This window comes from Budorcas taxicolor, chromosome 22 (genome assembly GCF_023091745.1).
Source record: "Budorcas taxicolor isolate Tak-1 chromosome 22, Takin1.1, whole genome shotgun sequence".
Lineage (NCBI taxonomy): Eukaryota > Metazoa > Chordata > Mammalia > Artiodactyla > Bovidae > Budorcas > Budorcas taxicolor.
The window spans coordinates 503,917-526,390 of NC_068931.1; the positions used below are offsets into that span (position 1 = coordinate 503,917).

General features: G+C 38.8%; 2 protein-coding genes across 2 annotated transcripts; both read right to left on the reverse strand.

The window, feature by feature from the left end:
• Positions 1-8,356: 8,356 nt before the first annotated feature.
• On the reverse strand, positions 8,357-9,289 carry LOC128067522 (olfactory receptor 5I1-like). Its single transcript, XM_052660556.1, has one exon. It carries the CDS (start codon positions 9,287-9,289, stop codon positions 8,357-8,359), a length of 933 nt encoding a protein of 310 aa, XP_052516516.1.
• A 9,931-nt stretch (positions 9,290-19,220) lies between these two features.
• On the reverse strand, positions 19,221-20,141 carry LOC128067241 (olfactory receptor 5W2-like). Its single transcript, XM_052660198.1, has one exon. The coding sequence runs from the start codon at positions 20,139-20,141 to the stop codon at positions 19,221-19,223; it is 921 nt and encodes a 306-aa protein (XP_052516158.1).
• Positions 20,142-22,474: the final 2,333 nt, after the last annotated feature.

Consider the following 22,474-nt stretch of genomic DNA (forward strand, 5'->3'; position numbering starts at 1 on the left):
AACAAGAATTGATATTAGCATTAAAAAAAAAAAGACTATACCAGTATATTCCACCATCCTAATATCGCCTGTTAATTGTTTGATAAATTGCTTTGAGCAGGTTAAAGAAAATTAGATAACAAATATATAATACAATTTTACATATAACAACATACCATTTTGTGAGCCACAATATAATAATATATTTCCCTGAGACATCCTTAACATGTAGAAAAACATGACATCACTTAATCTTGTGTTTAAACAATTTCTCAGTAGAACTGTAATTACACAGGTAAATATTCCCGCTGGGAATGGGGTATCAGTGTGTGTTCCTGGGATCTGATGTGAAATCAGAAAACTAGTCTCAAAAGCCTCAGAGAAATATAAAAGGTCTTGAATTATCCCAGGGAGCAGCAGTCTTCCTGAGGGAAGCACAAATTTCTTCTATGAACACAGAAGGCCATTCAAATCAGATTATAAAAAAAATACTGCAGTAGGTCAATTTTTTTCTTTAAGTATCAAAATTGACTTTTCCTGTGAAAAACGAACCACTGCTGACACAGTATATATAGAGAGAAGATGAATGAAAAAAATAGTGATCTGGTAAGTATTCTTACCTTAACCCCAGGGTATTAGAACTTGATGGGATTTTAAGTTCTTTTAAGTTCATAGTCACTTATTCTACATGTAGAAACTGATAGTTTGAGAATAAATATTCCCAGAGTAACACAAGTTTTAAATGTTCAAGATACGTCTAACAAAAACAATAGCAACAAAAAAGCCTAAACATTTGACACATGATATTAAAACAATTCTCACTATATTGGACTCTGATTAAGAATCTAAATGTTAACATGGTTCTAATCACCTATTATTTCTTTTTAAAGCATGTATATATCCATTAAGGCTGACTCAATCTGTTTATTATATTATCCATCTTCTCTTACAATACTGCATTGATGCCATTAATTATCAGCGCTCAAGTAACAGTACTGGAAGAAGCACAAGCTGGAATCAAAATTGCTGGGAGAAAGATCAATAAGCTCAGATATGCAGATGACACCACCTTTATGGCAGAAAGTGAAGAAGAACTAAAAGGCTTCTTGATGAAAGTGAAAGTAAAGAATGAAAAAGTTGGCTTAAAGCTCAACATTCAGAAAACAAATTTCACACCAGTCAGAATGGCTACGATTCAAAAGTCTACAAGCAATAAATGCTGGAGAGGGTGTGGAGAAAAGGGAACCCTCTTACACTGTTGGTGGGAATGCAAACTAGTACAGCCACTATGGAGAACAGTGTGGAGGTTCCTTAAAAAACTGGGAATAGAACTGCCTTATGACCCAGCAATCCCACTGCTTGGCATACACACTGAGGAAACCAGAATTGAAAGAGACACGTGCACCCCAGTGTTCATCGCAGCACTGTTTATAATAGCCAGGACATGGAAGCAACCTAGATGTCCATCAGCAGATGAATGGATAAGAAAGCTGTGGTATATATACACAATAGAGTATTACTCAGCCATTAAAAAGAATACGTTTGCATCAGTTCTAATGAGGTGGATGAAACTGGAGCCTATTATACAGAGTGAAGTAAGCCAGAAAGAAAAACACCAATACAGTATACTAACACATATATGCAGAATTTAGAAAGATGTTAATGATAACCCTGTATGCGAGACAGCAAAAGAGACATAGATATATAGAACAGTCTTTTGGACTCTGTGGGAGAGGGAGAGGGTGGGATGATTTGGGAGAATGGCATTGAAACGTGTATACTATCATGTAAGAAACGAATCACTAGTCTAGATTCGATACAGGATACAGGATGCTTGGGGCTGGTGCACTGGGATGACCCAGAAAGATGATATGGGGAGGGAGGTGGGAGGGGGGTTCAGGATTGGGAACTCAGGTACACCCGTGGCAGATTCATGTTAATGTATGGCAAAACCAATACAGCATTGTAAAGTAAAAAAATAAAATTTAAAAAAAAAGAAAACAAAACAAAGATCATGGCATCCAGTCCCATTATTCATGGGAAATAGATGAGGAAACAGTGGAAACAATGTCAGACTTTATTTTTGGGGGGGCTCCAAAATCACTGCAGATGGTGACTGCAGCCAGGAAATTAAAAGACACTTATTCCTTGGAAGAAAAGTTATGACCAACATAGATAGCATATTAAAAAGCAGAGACATTACTTTGCCAACTAAGGTCTGTCTAGTCAAGGCTATGGTTTTTCCAGTGGTCATGTATGGATGTGAGAGTTAGACTGGAAGAAAGCTGAGCGCTGAAGAATTGATGCTTTTGAACCGTGGTGTTGGAGAAGACTCCTGAGAGTCCCTTGGACTGCAAGGAGATCCAACCAGTCCATTCTGAAGGAGATCAGCCCTGGGATTTCTTTGGAAGGAATGATGCTAAAGCTGAAGCTCCAGTACTTTGGCCACCTCATGTGAAGCGTTGACTCATTGGAAAAGACTCTGATGCTGGGAGGGATTGTGGGCAGGAGGAGAAGGGGACGACAGAGGATGAGATGGCTGGATGGCATCACCGACTCGATGGACTTGAGTCTGAGTGAACTTCAGGAATTGGTGATGGACAGGGAGGCCTGGTGTGCTGCTATTCATGGGGTCGCAAAGAGTCAAACACGACTGAGCAACTGAACTGAATAGTACTGGGGTGGAGTTAGAAGAATGTCTTTAAGGCAGTAGAAAAAAATTAAGTAGTGACTAGTATCAATAAAGAGAAATTCCTGCAGGAATAGATGATTTTGCTAAACTCTTCCAAAAATCCTGTTTTCATGCTCACCTGCCAAGTACATAGAAAGATAGTAGTTGTCTCCTAAATGGAGTCTGTTTTTTGTTTCCTGTATTCTCTTCCCTTTCCATTTGTTCTATTTAGCTTTTATATTTCTTTTTTGAAACTTGAAATTTTCTTTCAGACTTGATGTGTAATAAATTTGAAATATTATTACACTTATTGTTCTCTATATAAATTGTTCTCTTCAGGTTGTACATCTGTGAATAGAAATATGAGGTCTGGTAGAAAAACAACCTCAGCAAAGAAGTGTTTGTTTCTCATGGTCAAGGCCTCAAGCTTATTTAAACATTGTCCCTAAAGATGAGTCTCTCTATTTGATGTCTCTGCCTACAACGCAGGAGACCCTGGGTTGATCCCTGGTTCGGGAAGATACCCTGGAGAAGGAAATGGCAACCCGCTCCAATACTCTTGCCTGGAGAATCCTATGGATGGAGGAGCCTGGTAGTCTACAGTCCATAGGGTCTCAAAGAGTCAGACATGACATCACTTTCACTTTCACCTTTGAATAGTCATTTTTCATTATTACAAAAGAAAGAATAGCTCAGAAAAGATATAATTGCATCTTTTTCTTGCCTTCAGAGAGTGGCAATTGCTGCACTCCTTGGTCAATAGACAGTCTTGTCTCTGTTTGCGGAACAAATCAGATGGGCGATCATTCAAGGAGAATTAATATTTTCTAAGAAGGAAGCCATCTGTATTTCATAAAAGGATAATTCCAATGAATTAACTAGTAGATCAGTGATGCTTTCCTTCTTTGCTTAACTCTTTGCTTACAGGAAAAAGGAATCCTGGTTGATAATAAAATAATAAGTATTAATTTCTCAAGAAGTTCAAACTTGTCTCGATAGCTTAATAATATTAGCTTCCAAGGTGGTGCAGTGGTAAAACATATGCCTGTCAATGCAGGGGGGAGAAGAAATTTGAGTTTGATCCCTGGGTTGGGAATATCCCCTGAAGGAGGAAATGGCAAGCCACTCCAGCATTATTGCCTGGAAAATTCCATGGACAGAGGAGCGTCACAGGCTACAATCCATGGAGTTGCAAAGAGTTAGACACAGTAAGCACATACACATCACACATTGAATATTCGCTGTGTGAAAAATACTGTTGAAAATACACATATTAGTTCATTTAATCCTCATCATTACCCTGTAGACAAGAGTCACTATAATATGTAATTTACATATCAGAAAATGAAATCATATAGTTGTTGAAATTTTGCTGAAGTCATACAAATATGAAGTGGAAGAGCCAGGAACACTGGATTTATCGTCCATGCTTTCAACCACCACAGCACATCTTCTCTGATACTGTGTCAAAAGATGTAAACCTGTTGGAGCACAAACTCTAAATCAAGATTTATGCTAGCTTTAAGCTAATATCCCTATATCCAATTCAGCACACTGAGTTTTGGGGAATAACTGTCTTGGTTATGCTAATCTTTTAAGTACCACTGTCTCTAACATTTGCATTTCTGGGGAGGTAGTATTTATTGAAGAGTACTCAGTGATCCAGAATGTCCAAACTCGGGCCCTGACTCTTTGATTGCAAAGTTACACAATCCTGGATTGTTAACTGGGTTGAAATAATCAGTTCCTTTACAGTAGAGGTGGTCAACATATTTTAAAGAGCTGTGAGAATTAAGTCAGATGAGAAAGCTCTTTTAAAATGATAAGATGGCAATGTATCCATGCCAGTTTTTCACATTTACTCTAATTTATCTCTTTCATCTCCTGCATTGGCAGACAGATTCTTCACTACTCGAGTGACCTGGGGAGCTGTTAATTTAGCTAACAGAACAAATGTAGAAAAGTAGACATTAAGTAATCCAGAATCTGCAATCATTATTGTATCCATAGTTCATTTTCTATACCCAAAGAATAACTTGGTAAATAGTTGCATTAAGCCTATTAATTCTAAATGTATGAAAAGTTTAAAAGACATTCAGTTTTATTAAAAATCTGGAACAAATTGAGAAAAAACAGGAAGATAAGATTTTGGTAATGTGGTTAGATCATAATCTGAGATAGAGTATATAAAATGAAAATGAAAATATATTCAAATATGACATTATGCATATGCTGAACTTGTAGGGGCTGTGTGTGATGTAGGTTGTTAAGGAAGAATTATATATGCATTATATATATATGCACACATTATATATGACATAAAATGTATATATATGTATGTTTATATATAGATATATATATATGGGCTTCACTGGTGGCTCAGCTGATAAAGAATCTGCCTATAATGCAGGAGATCTGGGTTCAATCCCTGGGTTGGGAAGATCCCCTGGAGAAGGGAAAGGCTACCCACTGAAGTATTCTGGCCTGGAGAATTCCATGGATTGTATACTCCATGGGGTCACAAAGAGTCAGACATAACTGAGCAACTTTCACTTTCACAAACTTTATAATTATATAAAATGTGCACATGTAAAAGATTTTACTTATTTCATTCATTAAGATGCTATAAGTGTTACAAAACATAATTCAAAAATAACAATATTATAGATCAGGAATTCACAAATAAACTGATAATAGATACAAAATTGCCTTTCCACTACAGAGCAAATCAGTTGTCTGTATGCTGGAAAAAAAAAATGTACCTGTCTGTAAACAAGTATCATAATATAGTTTAAATCATAAACCATATATGTGAAATCATAAACTGTATATGTGAAATCATATATTAACACAAATATAGTTCCCTTTTTAGGGGAGGAACAAAGTATTAGTTATATTAGCATGCTATATATAGTGATTATGTTATCTATGAAAGTGTGAAATAAATTGGAATAATATTCTAAACAAAATTTTAACAGAGGTTATCACAATTGTATAGTGCTAAATTATTGTATGCTAGGTAATCCCTGAAATATTTTCCAAAATCTTAATTAATTGCATATTCTGTCCTGCCTGTATTCAGTTAGCAGTTAATCCAGTTGTGAAAACAACACAATTTAAAGTTCTCAGAAGCATTCATTTTATCTTAGGTTATGGCCATGAAAGGAATATGGAGGCACTCTTTATAATTTTAGCAGGAGAGAGCAATTGCTTATACAGATTTCTATTTCAGTTAGGTCCTGTTCACTTATGCTCAATATGCCTTTGGTGCTGATGATTTTATAATCAAAATATCATTTCAAGGAAACAACATATTAAAAAAGTTGGAACTTTCAGCAGATTATTTGAATTAGAATTCTAATATGAATTGGAATTTTAGACAAATGTATTTTATTGTTTCTTCAATATTTTCTCTCATGATTTCAAATTATTTATAGTTCATAGAATATAGCACATATCAGGAACTCTCAATCACTGTCTAAAGCTCTTCACAACCCAATGAAATGCATTAAGAACATGTGAAAGTATTTATATCTGCAAGCATTAGGCTTCTCAGGCGGTGCTGAGCCAGAAATTTCTAGACAGTGTAAGAGTTTGAAAACTTAATTCCTGGTTTTTTGTTTTCAATTTTTTTGTTCTCAAGTAAGCATCTCACACCTTTTTCCAATTTCCAGGCATTCAGAGGAATGCCTCCCTGGTCTGGTAACATAAAACATTCAAACCCAGGACAATACAATCATGAACTGCTGTTTAATCTACCAAGGAGAAAAGCTCCAGGTAGACAATTAGCTCCTAAACATATATATCTAGACCCTAACTAATGGCCTGGGGTCTTCAGAAAGTGTCAAGGAACAGTGTCACAATGTTTGGAAAAACCGAGAAACTTGGGGATCCAAGAAAGCCATAAAAATGACAAACTGGGTGTTGTGAAGTTTAAACTAATTGGTCAAAAATGAGGCATATTAAAGTTACAAGTCAACCAAAAATGTACAGATCAATACTAATAAATATAGAAAGCTGTTGTAATCCCCACGTTTTGGGGGCTCTTCTTCCCCTGTCAGCTTCTATGCTAAGGGCTTTGCATCTCTATCTTTTAAAATAAACTTTGCCTGTGTGAGTGTTTGCTAGTTTGTGGAGTTCATTCCTCAGCTCCACGAACAGAACCTGGTTTCCTGTTTCAGCACCAGTGATAAGGAATCAGCCTGCCAGTGCAGGAGACGCAAAAGGTGTGAGTCAATCCCTGGGTTGGGAAGGTTCCCTGGAATGAGGAACCATTATTCCAGTATTCTTGCCTGGAAAATTCCATGGACAGAAGAGCCCATTCATATCATGTAAAATTAGCTTCACTGACCATTTTTCAAATATATATGTAATTTTAAAAAACCCTTTTCTATCTTTATCTTTTCAAAGTTTTGGTTTAATAGTGTTTACAGAGGATATGCAGAGTATATCATGACAAATGCTGGGCTGGAAGAGGCACAAGCTGGGATCAAGAGTGCTGGGAGAAATATCAATAACCTTAGATGTGCAGATGATACCACCCTTAAGGCAGAAAGTGAAGAAGAACTAAAGAGCCTCTTGATGAAAGTGAAAGAGGAGAGTGAAGAAGTTGGCTTAAAGCTCAGCATTCAGAAAATGAAGATCATGGCATCCGGTCCCATCACTTCATGGCAAATAGATGGAGAAACAGTGGAAACATTGGCTGACTTTATTTTGGGGGGCTCCAAAATCACTGCAGATGATGACTGCAGCCATGAAGTTAAAAGATACTTGTTCCTTGGAAGAAAAGCTATGACCAACCTAGATAGCATATTAAAAAGCAGAGAAATTACTTTGCCAACAAAGCTATGGTTTTTCCAGTAGTCAGGTATGGATGTGAGAGTTGGACAGTAAAGAAAATTAAGCTCTGAAGATTTGATGCTTTTGAACTGTAGTGTTGGAGAAGACTCTTGAGAGTCCCTTGGACTGCAAGGAGACCAGTCAATCTAAAGGAAATCTAAAGACCCGTCAATCCTAAAGGAAATCAGTCCTGAATATTCTTTGAAAAGACTGATGCTGAAGCTGAAACTTCAATACTTTGGACACCTGACGTGAAGATCTGACTCATTGGAAAAGACCCTGATGCTGGGAAAGATTAAAGGCAGGAGGAGATGGGGATGATGGAGGATGAGATGGTTGGATGGCATCACCTACATGATAGTCATGAGTTTGAGCAAGCTCTGGGAGTTGGTGATGGACAGGGAAGCCTGACATGCTGCAGTCCATGGGGTTGCAGAATAGTACACAGCTAAACAAATTAACTGAACTGAACTGATTATAAGCTCTGATGCAATGAATACTTTGAAAGTGGTAAACTTTTGCAGGTTCAATTGCTAGACTTACTGGTTTAAATGATACTTTCATATTTAATTTTCAAATTCCAGGTGAATTATATATTTCATTCAAATAATAGTAATTTATCTTCCATAAAGAAGACTAATTTAAACTTCCACCAACAATGAATGAGTGTGAAAAAAATCAACCTTAAAATGATAAAGAATTAGACATATGTAACAGGGCCTGGCTCTAATATTAGCCTCTGGCCCAATTTTGTGGGTGAGACTTCATTGCCTGTAGAATTAGGGAACACCCATATTAAACTGACTTTTCCATTACTTAAAACTAAAGGTCAAGAAACACGGTAGAAAAATCATCAACCTCAGTTTCTTAAGAAAGAAATTTCCTGCTAATCATTTTCCTAAAAGCATTTTTCACATCTTTGTTCCTCAGACTGTAAATCAGGGGGTTCAGCATAGGTATAATCAATGTATAGAACACAGAGGTCACTTTATCAATATCCAGTGAATGGCCAGCACTGGGACGCAAATAAATGAAGATCAGGGTACCATGGTAGATAGAGACCACAATCAGATGGGATGCACAAGTGGAGAATCCTTTTCCTCTTCCGTCAGCAGATTCTGTTTTAAGAATGGCTGCTATGATGAGGATATAAGAAAGGAGAACTGTTAGAAGGCAGAGGGCTTCAACTAAACTAGCAAAGACCACCAGTACAATGTCATGGATGTAGGTGTCAGTGCAGGACAGAGAGAAGAGAGGGGAGATGTCACAAAAGAAATGGTTAATTTCATTGGAGCAGAAAGACAGGTGAAAGGTATTTGTGGTGTGAATCACTGAGCTCATGGTGCCTCCCAGAAATGCTCCAATTGCAAGCTGGCAGCAAATCCTCTTGGACATAATAACAGTGTAAAGCAGGGGGTTGCAGATGGCTATGTACCGGTCATAAGCCATGACAGTCAAGAGAAAAGACTCTGTGTCCACCAAACAGCAGAAGAAATATAACTGTGCAGCACAGCCATTGTAAGAAATGGTCTTCTTATCAGAAACTAAGTCCACAAGTAACTTGGGGGCAATGACTGAAGAGTAGCAGGAATCTACAAAAGACAAGATGCAGAGAAAAAAGTACATAGGGGTGTGCAAAGGGGGACTGGCTGTGATTAATAAAATCATCCCAAGGTTCCCCATGAGGGTAACAGAGTAGATGGACAGAAACACAGCAAAAAGAACACTCTGCAGTTCCGGGTGGTCACTGAATCCCAAGAGAAAGAACTGTGTCTTCACAGTGCTGTTCTCCACCTCCATTCTCTGTAGGGTTCCTGGAGGTTGGAATTTCAGCAGGGTACCGATGGGGATGTTGATAATAACCTGCAGGGTAGCTACAAAGGAAAATAATTAAAGTAGTTAGAATAGTAATTCTAAATCCACTTGGGCACCCTCATAACACTTAGGCATAAGTAAAGTAAGTTTAGTATAAGCATAGCTTTTCAACTGAAATACTTTTTTTTTAATTAGTTAATTGCTTTTTTTATTTTTTTTAACGTTTGGCAGAGACATGTAGCTTCCAGGACCTTAGTTCCCTATGAGCAATGGAACCCATCTACTTTATACAGAAAGCACAAAGTCCGAACCACTGGATAGCCAGGGAATTCCCTGAGATAGTTTACTTAATTAAATTGATTGTTTATACTTCTATTTCTTAAAGCTATATATATATATATATATATATATATATATATATATATATATATATATATATTTCCCCCCCATTAAATGAAACACCATCAAACCAGCAGGTGAACTCTGAATTTCTTAATTTCATCAACTCTCTCATCTGTCACCAACTTCAAGTGATTGAGGTTAGTTTCACTGATACATAGCAAACTGAGTAACTAGCCTCGCTTTCCCTTTGTGCTATTTTTATTTACACAACAATTAGATACATTTCTATTTCAGTTGAAGCCTTGGACATGTAGAGGAGTAGAAGTTCTTTATTTCTCACCTTGAGCTGAGAATTTGCCTCTGAGGACTAAAGAAACTAGTTAAAGTTTCTTGAAATCCACTGACGAAATAGAAGGAGGTAAGATTCAGAATTAGTTATGTAAGTAACTAAATCCTAACTCTGCCACTTGGCAGTTATAAAGTCTTCTGCAGGCCAAGTAATCACAGAATTTTAGCTTCATCACCTATAAAATGAAAAAGACAGTGCCTTCCTCATCAAATCGTATTAAATTTCCTTCTAGACTCAATATCTTCACCATCTTGTTTATTCACTGTTCTTTTTTTTTAATTTAAATTTATTTATTTTAATTGGAGGCTAATTACTTTACAATATTGTATTGGTTCTGCCATACATCAACATGAATCCACCACGGGTGTACATGTGTTCCCCATCCTGAACACCCCTCCCTCTTCCCTCCCCGTGCCATCCCTCTGGGTCATCCCAGTGCACCACCCCCAAGCATCCTGTATTGAACCTGGACTGGCAATCGATTTCTTATATATTATACATGTTTCAATACCATTCCCCCAAATCATCCCACCCTCGCCCTCTCCCACAGAGTCCAAAAGACTGTTCTATACATCTGTGTCTCTTTTGCTGTCTCACATACAGGGTTATCATTACCATCTTTCTAAATTCCATATATACGTGTTAGTATACTGTATTGGTGTTTTTCTTTCTGGCTTACTTCACTCTGTATAACCGGTTCCAGTTTCATCCACCTCATTAGAACTGATTCAAATGTATTCTTTTTAATGGCTGAGTAATACTCCATTGTGTATATGTACCACAGCTTTCTTATCCATTCATCTGCTGATGGACATCTAGGTTGCTTCCATGTCCTGGCTATTATAAACAATGCTGCAATGAACATTGGGGTACATGTGTCTCAGTTCTGGTTTTCTTGGTGTGTATGCCCAGCAGTGGGATTGCTGGGTCATAAGGCAGTTCTATTTCCAGTTTTTTAAGGAATCTCCACATGTTCTCCATAGTGACTGTACTAGTTTTCATTCCCACCAACAGTGTAAGAGGGTTCCCTTTTCTCCACACCCTCTCCAGCATTTATTGCTTGTAGACTTTTGGATCGCAGCCATTCTGACTGGTGTGAAATGGTACCTCATTGTGGTCTTGATTTGCATTTCTCTGATAATGAGTAATGTTGAGCATCTTGTCATGTGTTTGTTAGCCATCTGTATGTCTTCTTTGGAGAAATGTCTGTTTAGTTCTTTGGCCCATTTTTTGATCGGGTCATTTATTTTTCTTGAATTGAGCTGCAGGAGTTGCTTATATATTTTTGAGAATAGTTGCTTGTCAGTTGCTTCATTTGCTATTATTTTCTCCCATTCTGAAAGCTGTCTTTTCACCTTGCTTATAGTTTCCTTTGTTGTGCAGAAGCTTCTAAAGTTGGCAACATAGTAATTCTGTGGAATTCCATATATCTACTTTGTATGCTAAGTCACTTCAGTCCTGTCCGACTCTGTGCGACCCCATAAACACCAGCCCAGCAGGCTCCCCCGTCCCTGGAATTCTCCAAGCAAGAACACTGGAGTGGGTTGCCATTTCTTTCTCCAATGCATGAAAGTGAAAAGTGAAAATGAAGTCGTTCAGTCATGTCTGACTGTTAGCGACCCCATGGACTGCAGCCCACCAGGCTCCTCTGTCCATGGGATTTTCCAGGCGAGAGTACTGGAGTGAGGTGCCATTGCCTTCTCCAATATCTACTTTATGTTACCTGAAATCCAAGCTATGAAATACAACTAGAGGAATCCAAATGCTTGCATATTTATTAAATTCATCTAGGCAATACAATAATAATATTCAGGAATATTGGATGACCCCTTTGATTAAAATGATAAAAGATGTTATAAATGCCCACCTACCCACCTCTCTATGTTATCTCTGCACTTCCTTGTCATTGTTTTAGTCCACAGCTCTGTAGATTGTAGATAACGCATAGCAATGCAAGTGACACTTGTCTATAGACAGGCTCATTTTGCCCAGGATAGAGATAATTGATTTCTCTCCCTGCTGATGGTAAAAATCCAGCATTACATCTATTTGTCAGTTTATTTGTGAATTCCTGATTTACGATACTGTGGTTCTTTGAATTGCGTTGTGTACATTTCATAACATATTACATATTGGATAAAGTAAGTAAAATCTTTGATGCCTGTACATGCTATATGTATTGTTATTGTTGTTCAGTCGTTAAATAGGGTTTGATTCTTTAGGACTCCAGGGACTGCAGCTTGCCAGGCCTCCCTCTGCCTCACTGTTCCTGCCTATAAAAGTTAAAGATAAATTAAATATGTGTGCATATATGTTATATACACATATATATTTTTCTTTAACAATTTATATTAGTCATGGCTCTTACAAACTCAGTATTTAAATAACTTCAGATTTGAAAACATTTTCATTGTCATCTCATATTCTCTGTCTCCGAACATAATCTAAGCACATTACTAAAATCTTAACCCCTCGTCCTATCCTCAATTTGTTCCAAGTTCTTAACAAAACTAAATGTCTTATTAAAACTGTGTATACATTTAGAGTTAATAAGCACAACTATCTGTGAAGCTTTTTGGGGTACAGATAATGAATTGCAGGCGCAATAATAATTGTGGATTCTGCATTGCTCAACACCTATTTTTCTGCATCTGTTCTGTTTCTAGGTAGATTAGGCAAATTCTGGGTAAATGTGTGTATCTGACATGAATGCATTTGCATCCTATAATTTTCAAAGTAAACTTTCTCATCTAATTTAATTCCCACAGTTCTTTAGACAGTGCTGATCATCCCTCAGTTTTATTGAGGAGGAACTGACGATTTCAGCCCAATGAACAGTCCAGGACTGCATAGCTTTGCAATCAAAGAACAGGTCCAGAGTTTGGACATTCTGGACACTGGACATTCTTCAATAAACACTACCTTCCCAGAAATGGAAGTGTTAGAAATGGTGGAGCTTAGGAGATTACTGTAAATAATATAGTTATTTCCCCAAAACTCAATGTGCTCACCTGCCAGGGAAGTCCTTAGTCACTTTTTCTTTTTTCCTTTTATTTTAATTTCTTTAAGCTTTTCATTTTGTATTGAGGTATATCTGATTAACAAACAGTGTTGTGGTAGTTTTAGGTGAACAGAGAAGGACTCAGCCATACACAAGCACGTGTCCACTCCCCCTCAAACTTTCATCCATCCAGGCAGCCACATAGCACTGCAGAGCTCCCTGTGCTGTACAGTAGGTCCTTGCTGATTGTCTGGTTTTACTGCAGCAGTGTGTGCATGCTCACCCCCGGGTCCCATTCTCCTCCTGCTACTGCTTTCCACTGGCAACCATAAGGTCATTCTCTGAGTCTGTAAGCCTCTTTCTGTTTTTATATGTTCATTTCTTCAACTCTTCTTAGGTTCCGCACATAAAGGATGTCATACGACGTTTCTCCTTCTCTGTCTGAACTACTTCACTCAGTATGACACTCTCTAGGTCCATCCAGGCTGCTACAAATGGCACTATTTTATTATTTTTAAAGGCTAATATCATTATTTTTAAAACCATTTTTTTCCTTCTTCCTGAAAGTCAGCCCTCTTATCTGCCTGAATCCTTTTGCTTGTGTATTGACAGTTGTTGACATCAATGCATTACCATAAGATAGGACAGATAATATAATATAAAAATCAGTTCAGCTGTAATTGATATATAGCTCTATCCATTCTTTAAACATAAATAATATACAATAAGCACAGTGTTTAATTCTGATTCCTAAGCAGAGTCCAGTAATGGTGAGGTTGTTTCAAGGTTTGCTGTTGTTGTTTACTTGCAAAGTCTTGTCCTACTCTTTTGTGACTCTGTGGACTGTAGCCCACCTGGCTTCTCTGTCCTTGCAGTTTCCCAGGCAAGAATACTGGAGTGGGTTGCCATTTCCTTCTCTAGGGGATCTTCCTGACGCAGTGATCAAACCCATGTCTCCTGCATTGGTAGGCAGATTCTTTAACACTATCATGTGTCAAACATAAGGTTTTTGTTTCTGCTGTTGTTTTTGTTAAATATATTTTCAGAATTTAAAACCTATATTACCCTAAGTATGTTTATCCTCAAAACATCAGTTTCTATGTGTAAAATAAGTGAGCTTCCCTAGTGCCTCAGAGAAGAAAAGTCTGCCTGCAATACAGCAGACCTGGGTTTGATCTCTAGGTTGGGAAGATCCCCTGGAGAAGGAAATAGGAACCCACTCCAGTATTGTTGCCTGGCCAAACCCATCAACTGAGGAGCCTGGCAGGTTATAATCCATGCGGTCCCAAAGAGTTAGACATGACTGAGCTGTTAGTAAAAAAAAGAAAAAAAAACTAAGATAAGCACTTAAAATCCCATCAAATTCTAATAGCCTAGGATTAAGGTAAGAACACTTACCAGATTATTATCTTTTTCATTCACCTTCTTACTACACTGTTGTCAGCATCAGTTCATTTTTCACTGGAAAAATCAATTTTAGGACTTAAAGACTTAAAAAGAAAAACTGATCCATTGTCTAATTTTTGCAACCCCATCTGGGCAGATCTTCTGTGTTCATAAAAGAAATCTGTGCCTTCCTTAGGAAGGTTGCAGTTCCTTAAGGTAATGCAAGATCTTTTATATATTGCTTTGAAGCTTTTGAGATTAGCTTTCTAATCTCAGATCTCAGGATCACACACTCTGATATCCAAATCCCAATGGGAAAACACCTGAGCAATTAGAGTTCTACTGAGAAGTCGAGTACACACAAAGGAAATGATGTAATGTGTTTTTCTATATCTTAAGAACATCCCAAGCAAAAATATAGTATGACTTTCAAAATGGTAGATTGTTATACATAAAATTGTAGGGTGATATTTGCTATCTGATTTGACCTGTTCAAAGCAATTTATCAATTAATAGAAGTTCTATGTGACAGGACAGTGGTGAACTGAAATGAAGCCAAATATACCCGTACACAAATTGAGAATTAGAAGGTCTTTAAGTAAACATTGTCAACTGAAAAACAGTCACAACCTGAAAGTAGAGATTTTACTTGATGGGAATGTTAAGGCCTCTGAGACCAGGAAGCAGCATCTCAGTAGTCATGAGAAAACCACTCAAGGAGGCAGGAGGGCGAGTCAGGCTATACCCAAGTTTGCAACAAAGGGGACAGAGAATTGGAACATCAGAGATTATTGTGAGGTAGAGAAAATCAGATATCAAGTTAAGGAGTTTATTTTTCTTCTACATATGGAAAGATGCAAGCCTCTGGGCTCACTGAATTCATTCTTTTCGTATGCACTTCAGCTCAGTTCAGTTCAGTCACTTAGTCCTGTCCAGTCCCCATGGACTGCAGCACGCCAGGCTTCCCTGTCCGTCACCAGCTCCCGGGTCTTGCTCTCTGGGGCCAAATTCTGTCTCCCGATTGTTTGCATCCTTAATTCCTCACTCACCTTAAGGCGTGGCCGATGTGGCAGATGGCTGCTGCTTGGATTCCCTGAGCTCTCAGCAAACAGCTGTGCAGGTGGCAGTGTCTGCTGGCTCTCAGTTTGGGGAGCCCTTATTCACATTTGGAGGCCAGAAATTATGGATGGCTGTGACATTTCTTGTTTATGGATATGACAGCAGACATTTAATTTCACCACATGAGAAAGTCAGTGATGAATGAAACTGACTCTAATATGTGTTATCTGTGCATCACGTTCCAGTGGAATTTTGTCCATCCAAGGTCAGAATTAACCTGATAATCCTAACTCAATACAAACATTTACTCTAAGTATGTGTGCCAGCTGGTGTTCTAGATACAAAACAGAGAAAGGGAGAGTAAATGGAACTGCATATGAAGAATTTGGCAAACAGAGAATACTGAACGAGAGACAAAACAGGAAAAAAAAAGTAAGAAATTGAGTGGAGATTGAAAATTTCATGGCGTGATGAAAGGACTGAAATGAGATTTGGAGCAATGTTGCCTGTGTGTGTTTGGGGGTGGGGGGGGGCTTCCTTGGTGGCTCAGTGATAAAGAGTCTGCTTGCCTATACAGGAGCCACAGGAGACAGGGGTTCTATCTTTGGGTTGGGAAGATCCTCTGGAGGAGGAAATGGCAACCCACTCCAGGATCCTTGCTTGGATAATCCAATGGACAGAGGAGCCTTGTGTGTTAACAGTCCGTGGGATCACAAATAATCGGACACAACTGAGTGAGCACACAACACAGTAAAATGAAGCCCAATAAAATTATAAACGAATGAGGAATCCACACAAATTCCTACAACTTGCAGGTAAGAGAGTGGCCAGATTATTTATGTGAAGCCAAGTAAATAAATACAGAACCTTTCTGTGTTTCCTTTATAGACAAGTCGGAGGAGCAGTCAGTGTGCCCCCATTACTCCAGATGGGGCAGAGGGGAGCCTCATACAGTGGACGGTGCACTGTCTATAAAGCCAGCCCTCAGCTCACCCATGGCAGTGGAAACTACACCACAGAGAGGGTTCTGTCTATGCAGATCAGTGGTGACATAGGCCTTGGCAAATGCAGGCTTCCAATGGGGAAGAAGGAAATGACAGCCTGAGGGTGATGAGAACCAAATGCTTTGTCTTAAACAGCAGAAAATGGTGTTGGGAATGCAAGTCTGTGCTAAATTAATTGTTTTTTTCCTGCATTGGCAGGCAGATTCTTTACCTTCTTAGTCACCAGTATATATAAATATATATATGGGCTTAGCAGGAGACACTGGTTTAATCCCTGGGTCAGAAAGATCCCCTGAAGAAGGAAATGGCAGCCCACTCTAGTATACTTGCCTGGGAAATCTCATGGACAAAGAAGCATGGCCCATGGGGGTCACAAAAGAGTCACATGTGACCTCGTGATTAAATAACAGCAAACATATGCAAAAAAGTGATATGAATCACTTTGCTGTACACCCGTAACTAATACAACTTTGTCAATCAATTATATTTTAATTTTAAAAAGTGGATTTCCAAGACCCTGAAATTGTGTTTCATTTTTACAGCTGGATTAATTGCTAATTAGATACCAGGAGAGCAGAACTTTAAAATTTTGTTTAGAATATTATTCCAATTTATTTCATAGTTATGTAGAGAGATGGAATAAAACATTACACATGGCATGCTAACATAACTTCTGCTTCTTTCTCCCCAGCCCACGCCCCCCACAAGAGGAATGTATTTTTATTAATAGCTCTTCTTTTACAGCTTAAATTATATCAACAGAGCATTCAGTTTCTTTTATCTCTTTCTTTTTTTTTCAATTTTAACTAATGTAATGTTATGAACCCACTGGGGAGATGAAATTGTCCAGTGGAAAAAAGTGCACAAACTAAAAGTTGAGAGTTATATTTTATTTGGCAGACATTCTGAGGACTTCAAGCCTGGGACACAGCATCTCAGATAGTGCTAAGAAACTGTTCTGCACAGGCAAGTTCTGAAGAGGCAAGGGGGAGCCAGGAGAGATAGAAGATTTTGCAACAAAAATCAGATAATCAGAACACCAAAAGATTATTATTAATAAAAGAAAACCAGATAAACTAAAGAATTTAGCACTTTTTCTGTGTATGGGAAGATGCAACAGTTCGGGCTCTCTGACACTGTTCCTTTGATATTCACCTTAGCTATCTTGAGAGTGCTTGGACAGCAAGGAGATCCAACGAGTCCATGCTAAAGGAAATCAAGCCTGAATATCCATTGGAAGGACTGATGCTGAAGCTGAAGCTCCAATGCTTTGGCCACCTGATGGAAAGAACTGACTCACTGGAAAAGACCCTGATGCTGGGAAAGACTCAAGGCAGGAGAAGGGGTCGACAGAGGATGAGATGGTTGAAATGGCATCACCGACTCAAGGGACATGAGCTTGAGTAATCTCCAGGAGTTGGTGATGGACAGGGAGGCCTGGTGTGCTGCAGTCCATGAGGTCGCAAAGAGTTGGGCATGACTAAGCAACTGAAATGAACTGAACTGAACTGAACTTAGCTATCTGGGGCCAGCCTATCTTGAGAAAGACTATTCTGTGCTTTCTCATCCTGAGTCCCCTCAGGGCTCACTGACTAGGCAGCTGTATTATGACAGCTTCATGACTACAACCTCCTTTGTTTACTGATGTGGCAGGCAATAATTTTCATTAACAAAGTCCTCTCCAATGGCTTCTGGAAAATCAGGGGATGTTTGGTGATAATAACTGAAGCAGAATGGAGAGAAACTGAGCAGATTTTTACATCAAATAATTTTTGTCCCAGATTCTCATTTTTGCCTAAGGCAAAAGAAAACAGTGCAGATGGATTTCACCTAAAAGTGAACAGACTAGAATGAAATTAAGGAAATGATTTTTTAAATATAAATTTACAAAGGTTCAATTTTTTTAATTAGTTTTTCAGGCTAATTCGTTCATCTATTCAATAAATATTTTTGAATTGCATCCTGAGGGTAGGCATTGTAACTGGTAGACAACAGTGAACTAGACAGAAAGGACCAAACTTATATGGAATATTTAGTCTAGGGAGAGAAATTTCTCATTCAGTCTTACTTCAAATTATTTGCTTCTAAATGTTATGATGGAGTTTTGTTAGGGTGAAACAAATACATGAAAAGAATATAAACAAACCTGATTTGACCCACTAACACTCCCATTTGACTCAGCAAATTTATTAAGCCTATTGTTAAAAAAAATAATTAAATAGGAGCCTTTAATTATTAATTAATTATTTATCTATTTATTTGTTTATTTTAGGGCTTTCATGGTGGCTCAGAGGTTAAAGCGTCTGCCTGTAATGCGGGAGACCTGGGTTCAATCCCTGGGTCGGGAAGTTCCCCTGGAGAAGGAAATGGCAACCCACTATAGTATTCTTGCCTGGAGAATCCCAATGATGGAGGAGCCTGGTGGGCTACAGTTCACGGGATCGCAAAGAGTCAGACACGACTGAGCAACTTCACTCAGGAGCCTTTAGGAAGGTAAGTCAAATTAACATGGGTGGGGGGTTGCTCTGTGCATGACATCTCGCTGAGACTTCTCCAAGAAAAGAAAAAAGAGGTGTATAAAGCCCTCTCTGCAAAACAGAAGAGTGATCCTATTACTACTCTTCCTTAGTTTGGAGAGTTTAGTGTAATGACTGTTCCCTAAACTGATTTATGTGAAAGTGTAAGTAGTGGAAAGTATTCAGAATCTGTACTAATAAGACTACAAAAATCTATGTCAAAGTTCCTGCACTCCTTCTCTTAGAATCTTTAAATACTTTAGGATGAAAGTACTGTATCACCCAGAACATAATTCAGTGCTGATTGCTTTTTTTCGGGCACCTTTAACATGGGGATGACAACTGTGTAAAAGACAGAGGCCATTTTGTCTGTGTCCATGGAGTAACTGGAGCTGGGTCTGAAATACATGAACAGGAGCATGCCATGAAATACAGCCACAGCGGGTAAGTGGGAGGCACACACAGAGAAAGCTTTGTGTCTCCCCTCTGTTGAGTTCATCCTAAGGATGGTTGTTGTGATATAACTGTAGGAAAGGAGGACAGTGATAATGCTGGTCCCCACAACACAGCCAATAAAAGTGAGCATCACAATCTCATTGATGGGTGTATCTGAGTAGGAGAGGGCTAGTAAGTGTGGGATGTCACAGAAAAAGTGATTGATGATATTGGAATTGCAGAATGACAACCGAAATGTACAACAGGTGTGGATTGCTGAATCAACCAAGCCTACGACGTAGGCAATAACCACAAGCTGGGTACAGATTCCCCTGAACATGACAGTTGTATAAAGAAGTGGATTGCAAATGGCCACATAACGGTCATAAGAAGTAACAGCCAACATAAGACATGCCGCATCTGCAAAGGCTCCCAAAAAGTACACCTGGATGGTGCATACATCATATGGAATCCTTTTTTGCTCAGATAAGAAATCAGCCAGCGTCTTGGGAGAGACAGTAGAAGAACAGCAGATGTCGCAGAGGGACAGATTGCTCAGGAAGTAATACATGGGGGTGTGCCGTCTGGGGTCCCTCTTGATCGGCAGGACCATCCCGACACTGGTAACCACAGTTATGCCGTAAACCAGCAGGAAGAGCACGAAGAGCCCCTGCTGCACATCTTGTCTACCGAAAAGTCCTAAGAATATGAAGTCAGCAAACACAGTGCAGTTTTCAGGAGTCATCCCTTACACATGAAAGTTCCTAGTTATGAAAAAGGAAATGGAAGTGGAGGGTTAATATCATCTTATTGTCTTAATTGCTAAACTGCTATTTGTTTCTATATTTCAGTAATTAGAAGAAGAGATAAATAATGCTAAGATGCCTTCAAGTTAAATTGACCCTTTGGGAAATATTTCCAATTTGATATAACTGACAAAATGATAATAATAATGATACATTTGTAAACCACTGTAGTGTTTGCAGCACAAATTCATCTAAGCTAAATCAGGCTATTTCCACATCAATTTGTATAGCATTTATGACCATTTTTGCTACTTCAATATAATATTAAGGAATTTATGTCCTCAGATTGAAGGCAAGATTCTTATAATTAGTTGGTCCAGATAACCCTAGTCTTCTGACAAGATCTCTGCTTTGTTTTGTTTTAATGATGTACGGATGTTGTCATATCCTGTAATAAAGAAATATAGTTAATGAGTGATGTAGATAATGAATATATTTCTTTGCAATTTCTTCATCTTCCATGAGTGTGGAGCAGGAAGAGCTATGGCAAGTTTCTGAGCATAACAAGAACTCTTTTTTCCCCATTAAACTCTCAAGTCTGTTCAGCTTTAGTATATGAGAGGTAGACAGTTTGTGAAGACACTCTGAAGCAGAAAGGGGATAGCTTTTGGGTAAGAGGGTGGAAGGGTGCCTATGTTTGAAATGTTAAAGTGGAAAGGCAGTCATATTCCAGGGCTGATATTCTCACCTCTGAGAGTGGCTGCTACATAGGGGAGATGATGAAGAACGTCTGGGATCCAATCGTAGAGATGCTGATAGCACAGATGAAAGAGAGGCAAGAAAGGCAGTGTGGTTTACTGTGTGGATCCTTCTGACCAAGTCTACTCTTCTTAACATGATATATTTAACACAAGATCAGTTATGTAAGACACATGATACAAATACTCATGCTGGGGTCCAGCCCCGGTGGATCCAGGGAATTCAAAGCAGGGACGGAGTCGGAGTCTGGAAAAGGACTGTTTAATTAGAAATATAAAGAGAGATTAGGAAAGAATAGTATAGTAGGAAAATTAGTGGAGAAAAGAGGCTGAATAACCTGGTTTACACGGAAAACTAATAAAGTTCCAAGACAAGGAACTTGCACCGTCTACGTTAGGCCACTGGCGCCCACTTGAATAGCAGAGGGTGCCCCGCCTTGGGCTCCCTCTTGTGTGGGTCTTAGAAGCCAGGGTAAATAAGTAGACTGGGAGAGCCTCCATGCCCCAGATGGAAATTCAGCCTGAAAATGAGAGGGAGCGAGAGGGAGAAAGAGAGAGAGAGAGTTTTGACACAGGGGGAGCCAGATTTCCAAGAAACCAGTTCGAGAAGCTGGTCTGAGAAACTCGTCCATCCTTTATTGTCCGGAAAAGCTTTTTATACTTTTGATTGTACATAGAGATCAATGGATAATACAAAATTATGCAGCGTCAGCAGCACTGACTCTTATCGAGACTAGGCTTTCTCTCTGCATACCTAGCTGTATACACAAGTCTTAGGTGATTTACATCATCTTCTGGCCAGAAGGCCAATTAACATTTTACGGCCCTTTCCTGATAAGGGTCTGTCAACCAGAAAACTTAAAAGTGTTGTTCTTTCCAAAGTCTGGTACCACTCTCAGAAAGCACTAAATAAAGTTACATTCTTACATAGCAAGGACACAACAATTTATAACAATGAAAGAGGAGTACAGTGATTTATAACAAAGAGAAAATTCATTAACTCAAAAGTCTAGTATTGCTAACATCAAAACTACTATATTCCTATTTCTGCATCCCGATTACTTTGATTAATATCCTCCCAGGTGCCTAAAAGATAAAGGATATGGAGGCCTGGCAGCAGTCATTGACTCAACAGTGAATTCTTAGCTCTTTAGAAAAGGCTCTATATCTTTAAGATGTTTTAAGCTGCATGCCTCTTGTGGTTGGGGGGCTGTAAACAATCACAAGTTGCAAAAGTCTCCAACTGTCAGGCAAGTTAGAGGGCCATCAGAGGGTTTTAGGCCAAGACATTCCTTTCATATGCAGGAGACCAGTTAGAGCTCTAAGTTAACTTTTTCCAGAGAAAGGTGGTCAGGGATAGCCCCCTGTAATGTCAGAGGAGTATAGTATAGCAGACAGTAAACAGACAGATTTTGGTTTCAGGGTAGATGCTCAGGCAGAGGACCCCTTGAGACCTGACTCGCCTTGCCCATTAGGTCTCTCTGCATGACCTTGTCATGGGTGGGATCTCCTGTGCTGGCTCCCGGCATACTCATATGTTCACAGTCCCAGAATCTCAGAGACAATCATGCATG

Coding starts and splice junctions, on each gene's coding strand:
- LOC128067241 (XM_052660198.1), bottom strand. CDS start 20,141: ATGACTCCTGAAAACTGCACTGTGTTTGCTGACTTCATATTCTTAGGA.
- LOC128067522 (XM_052660556.1), bottom strand. CDS start 9,289: ATGGAGGTGGAGAACAGCACTGTGAAGACACAGTTCTTTCTCTTGGGA.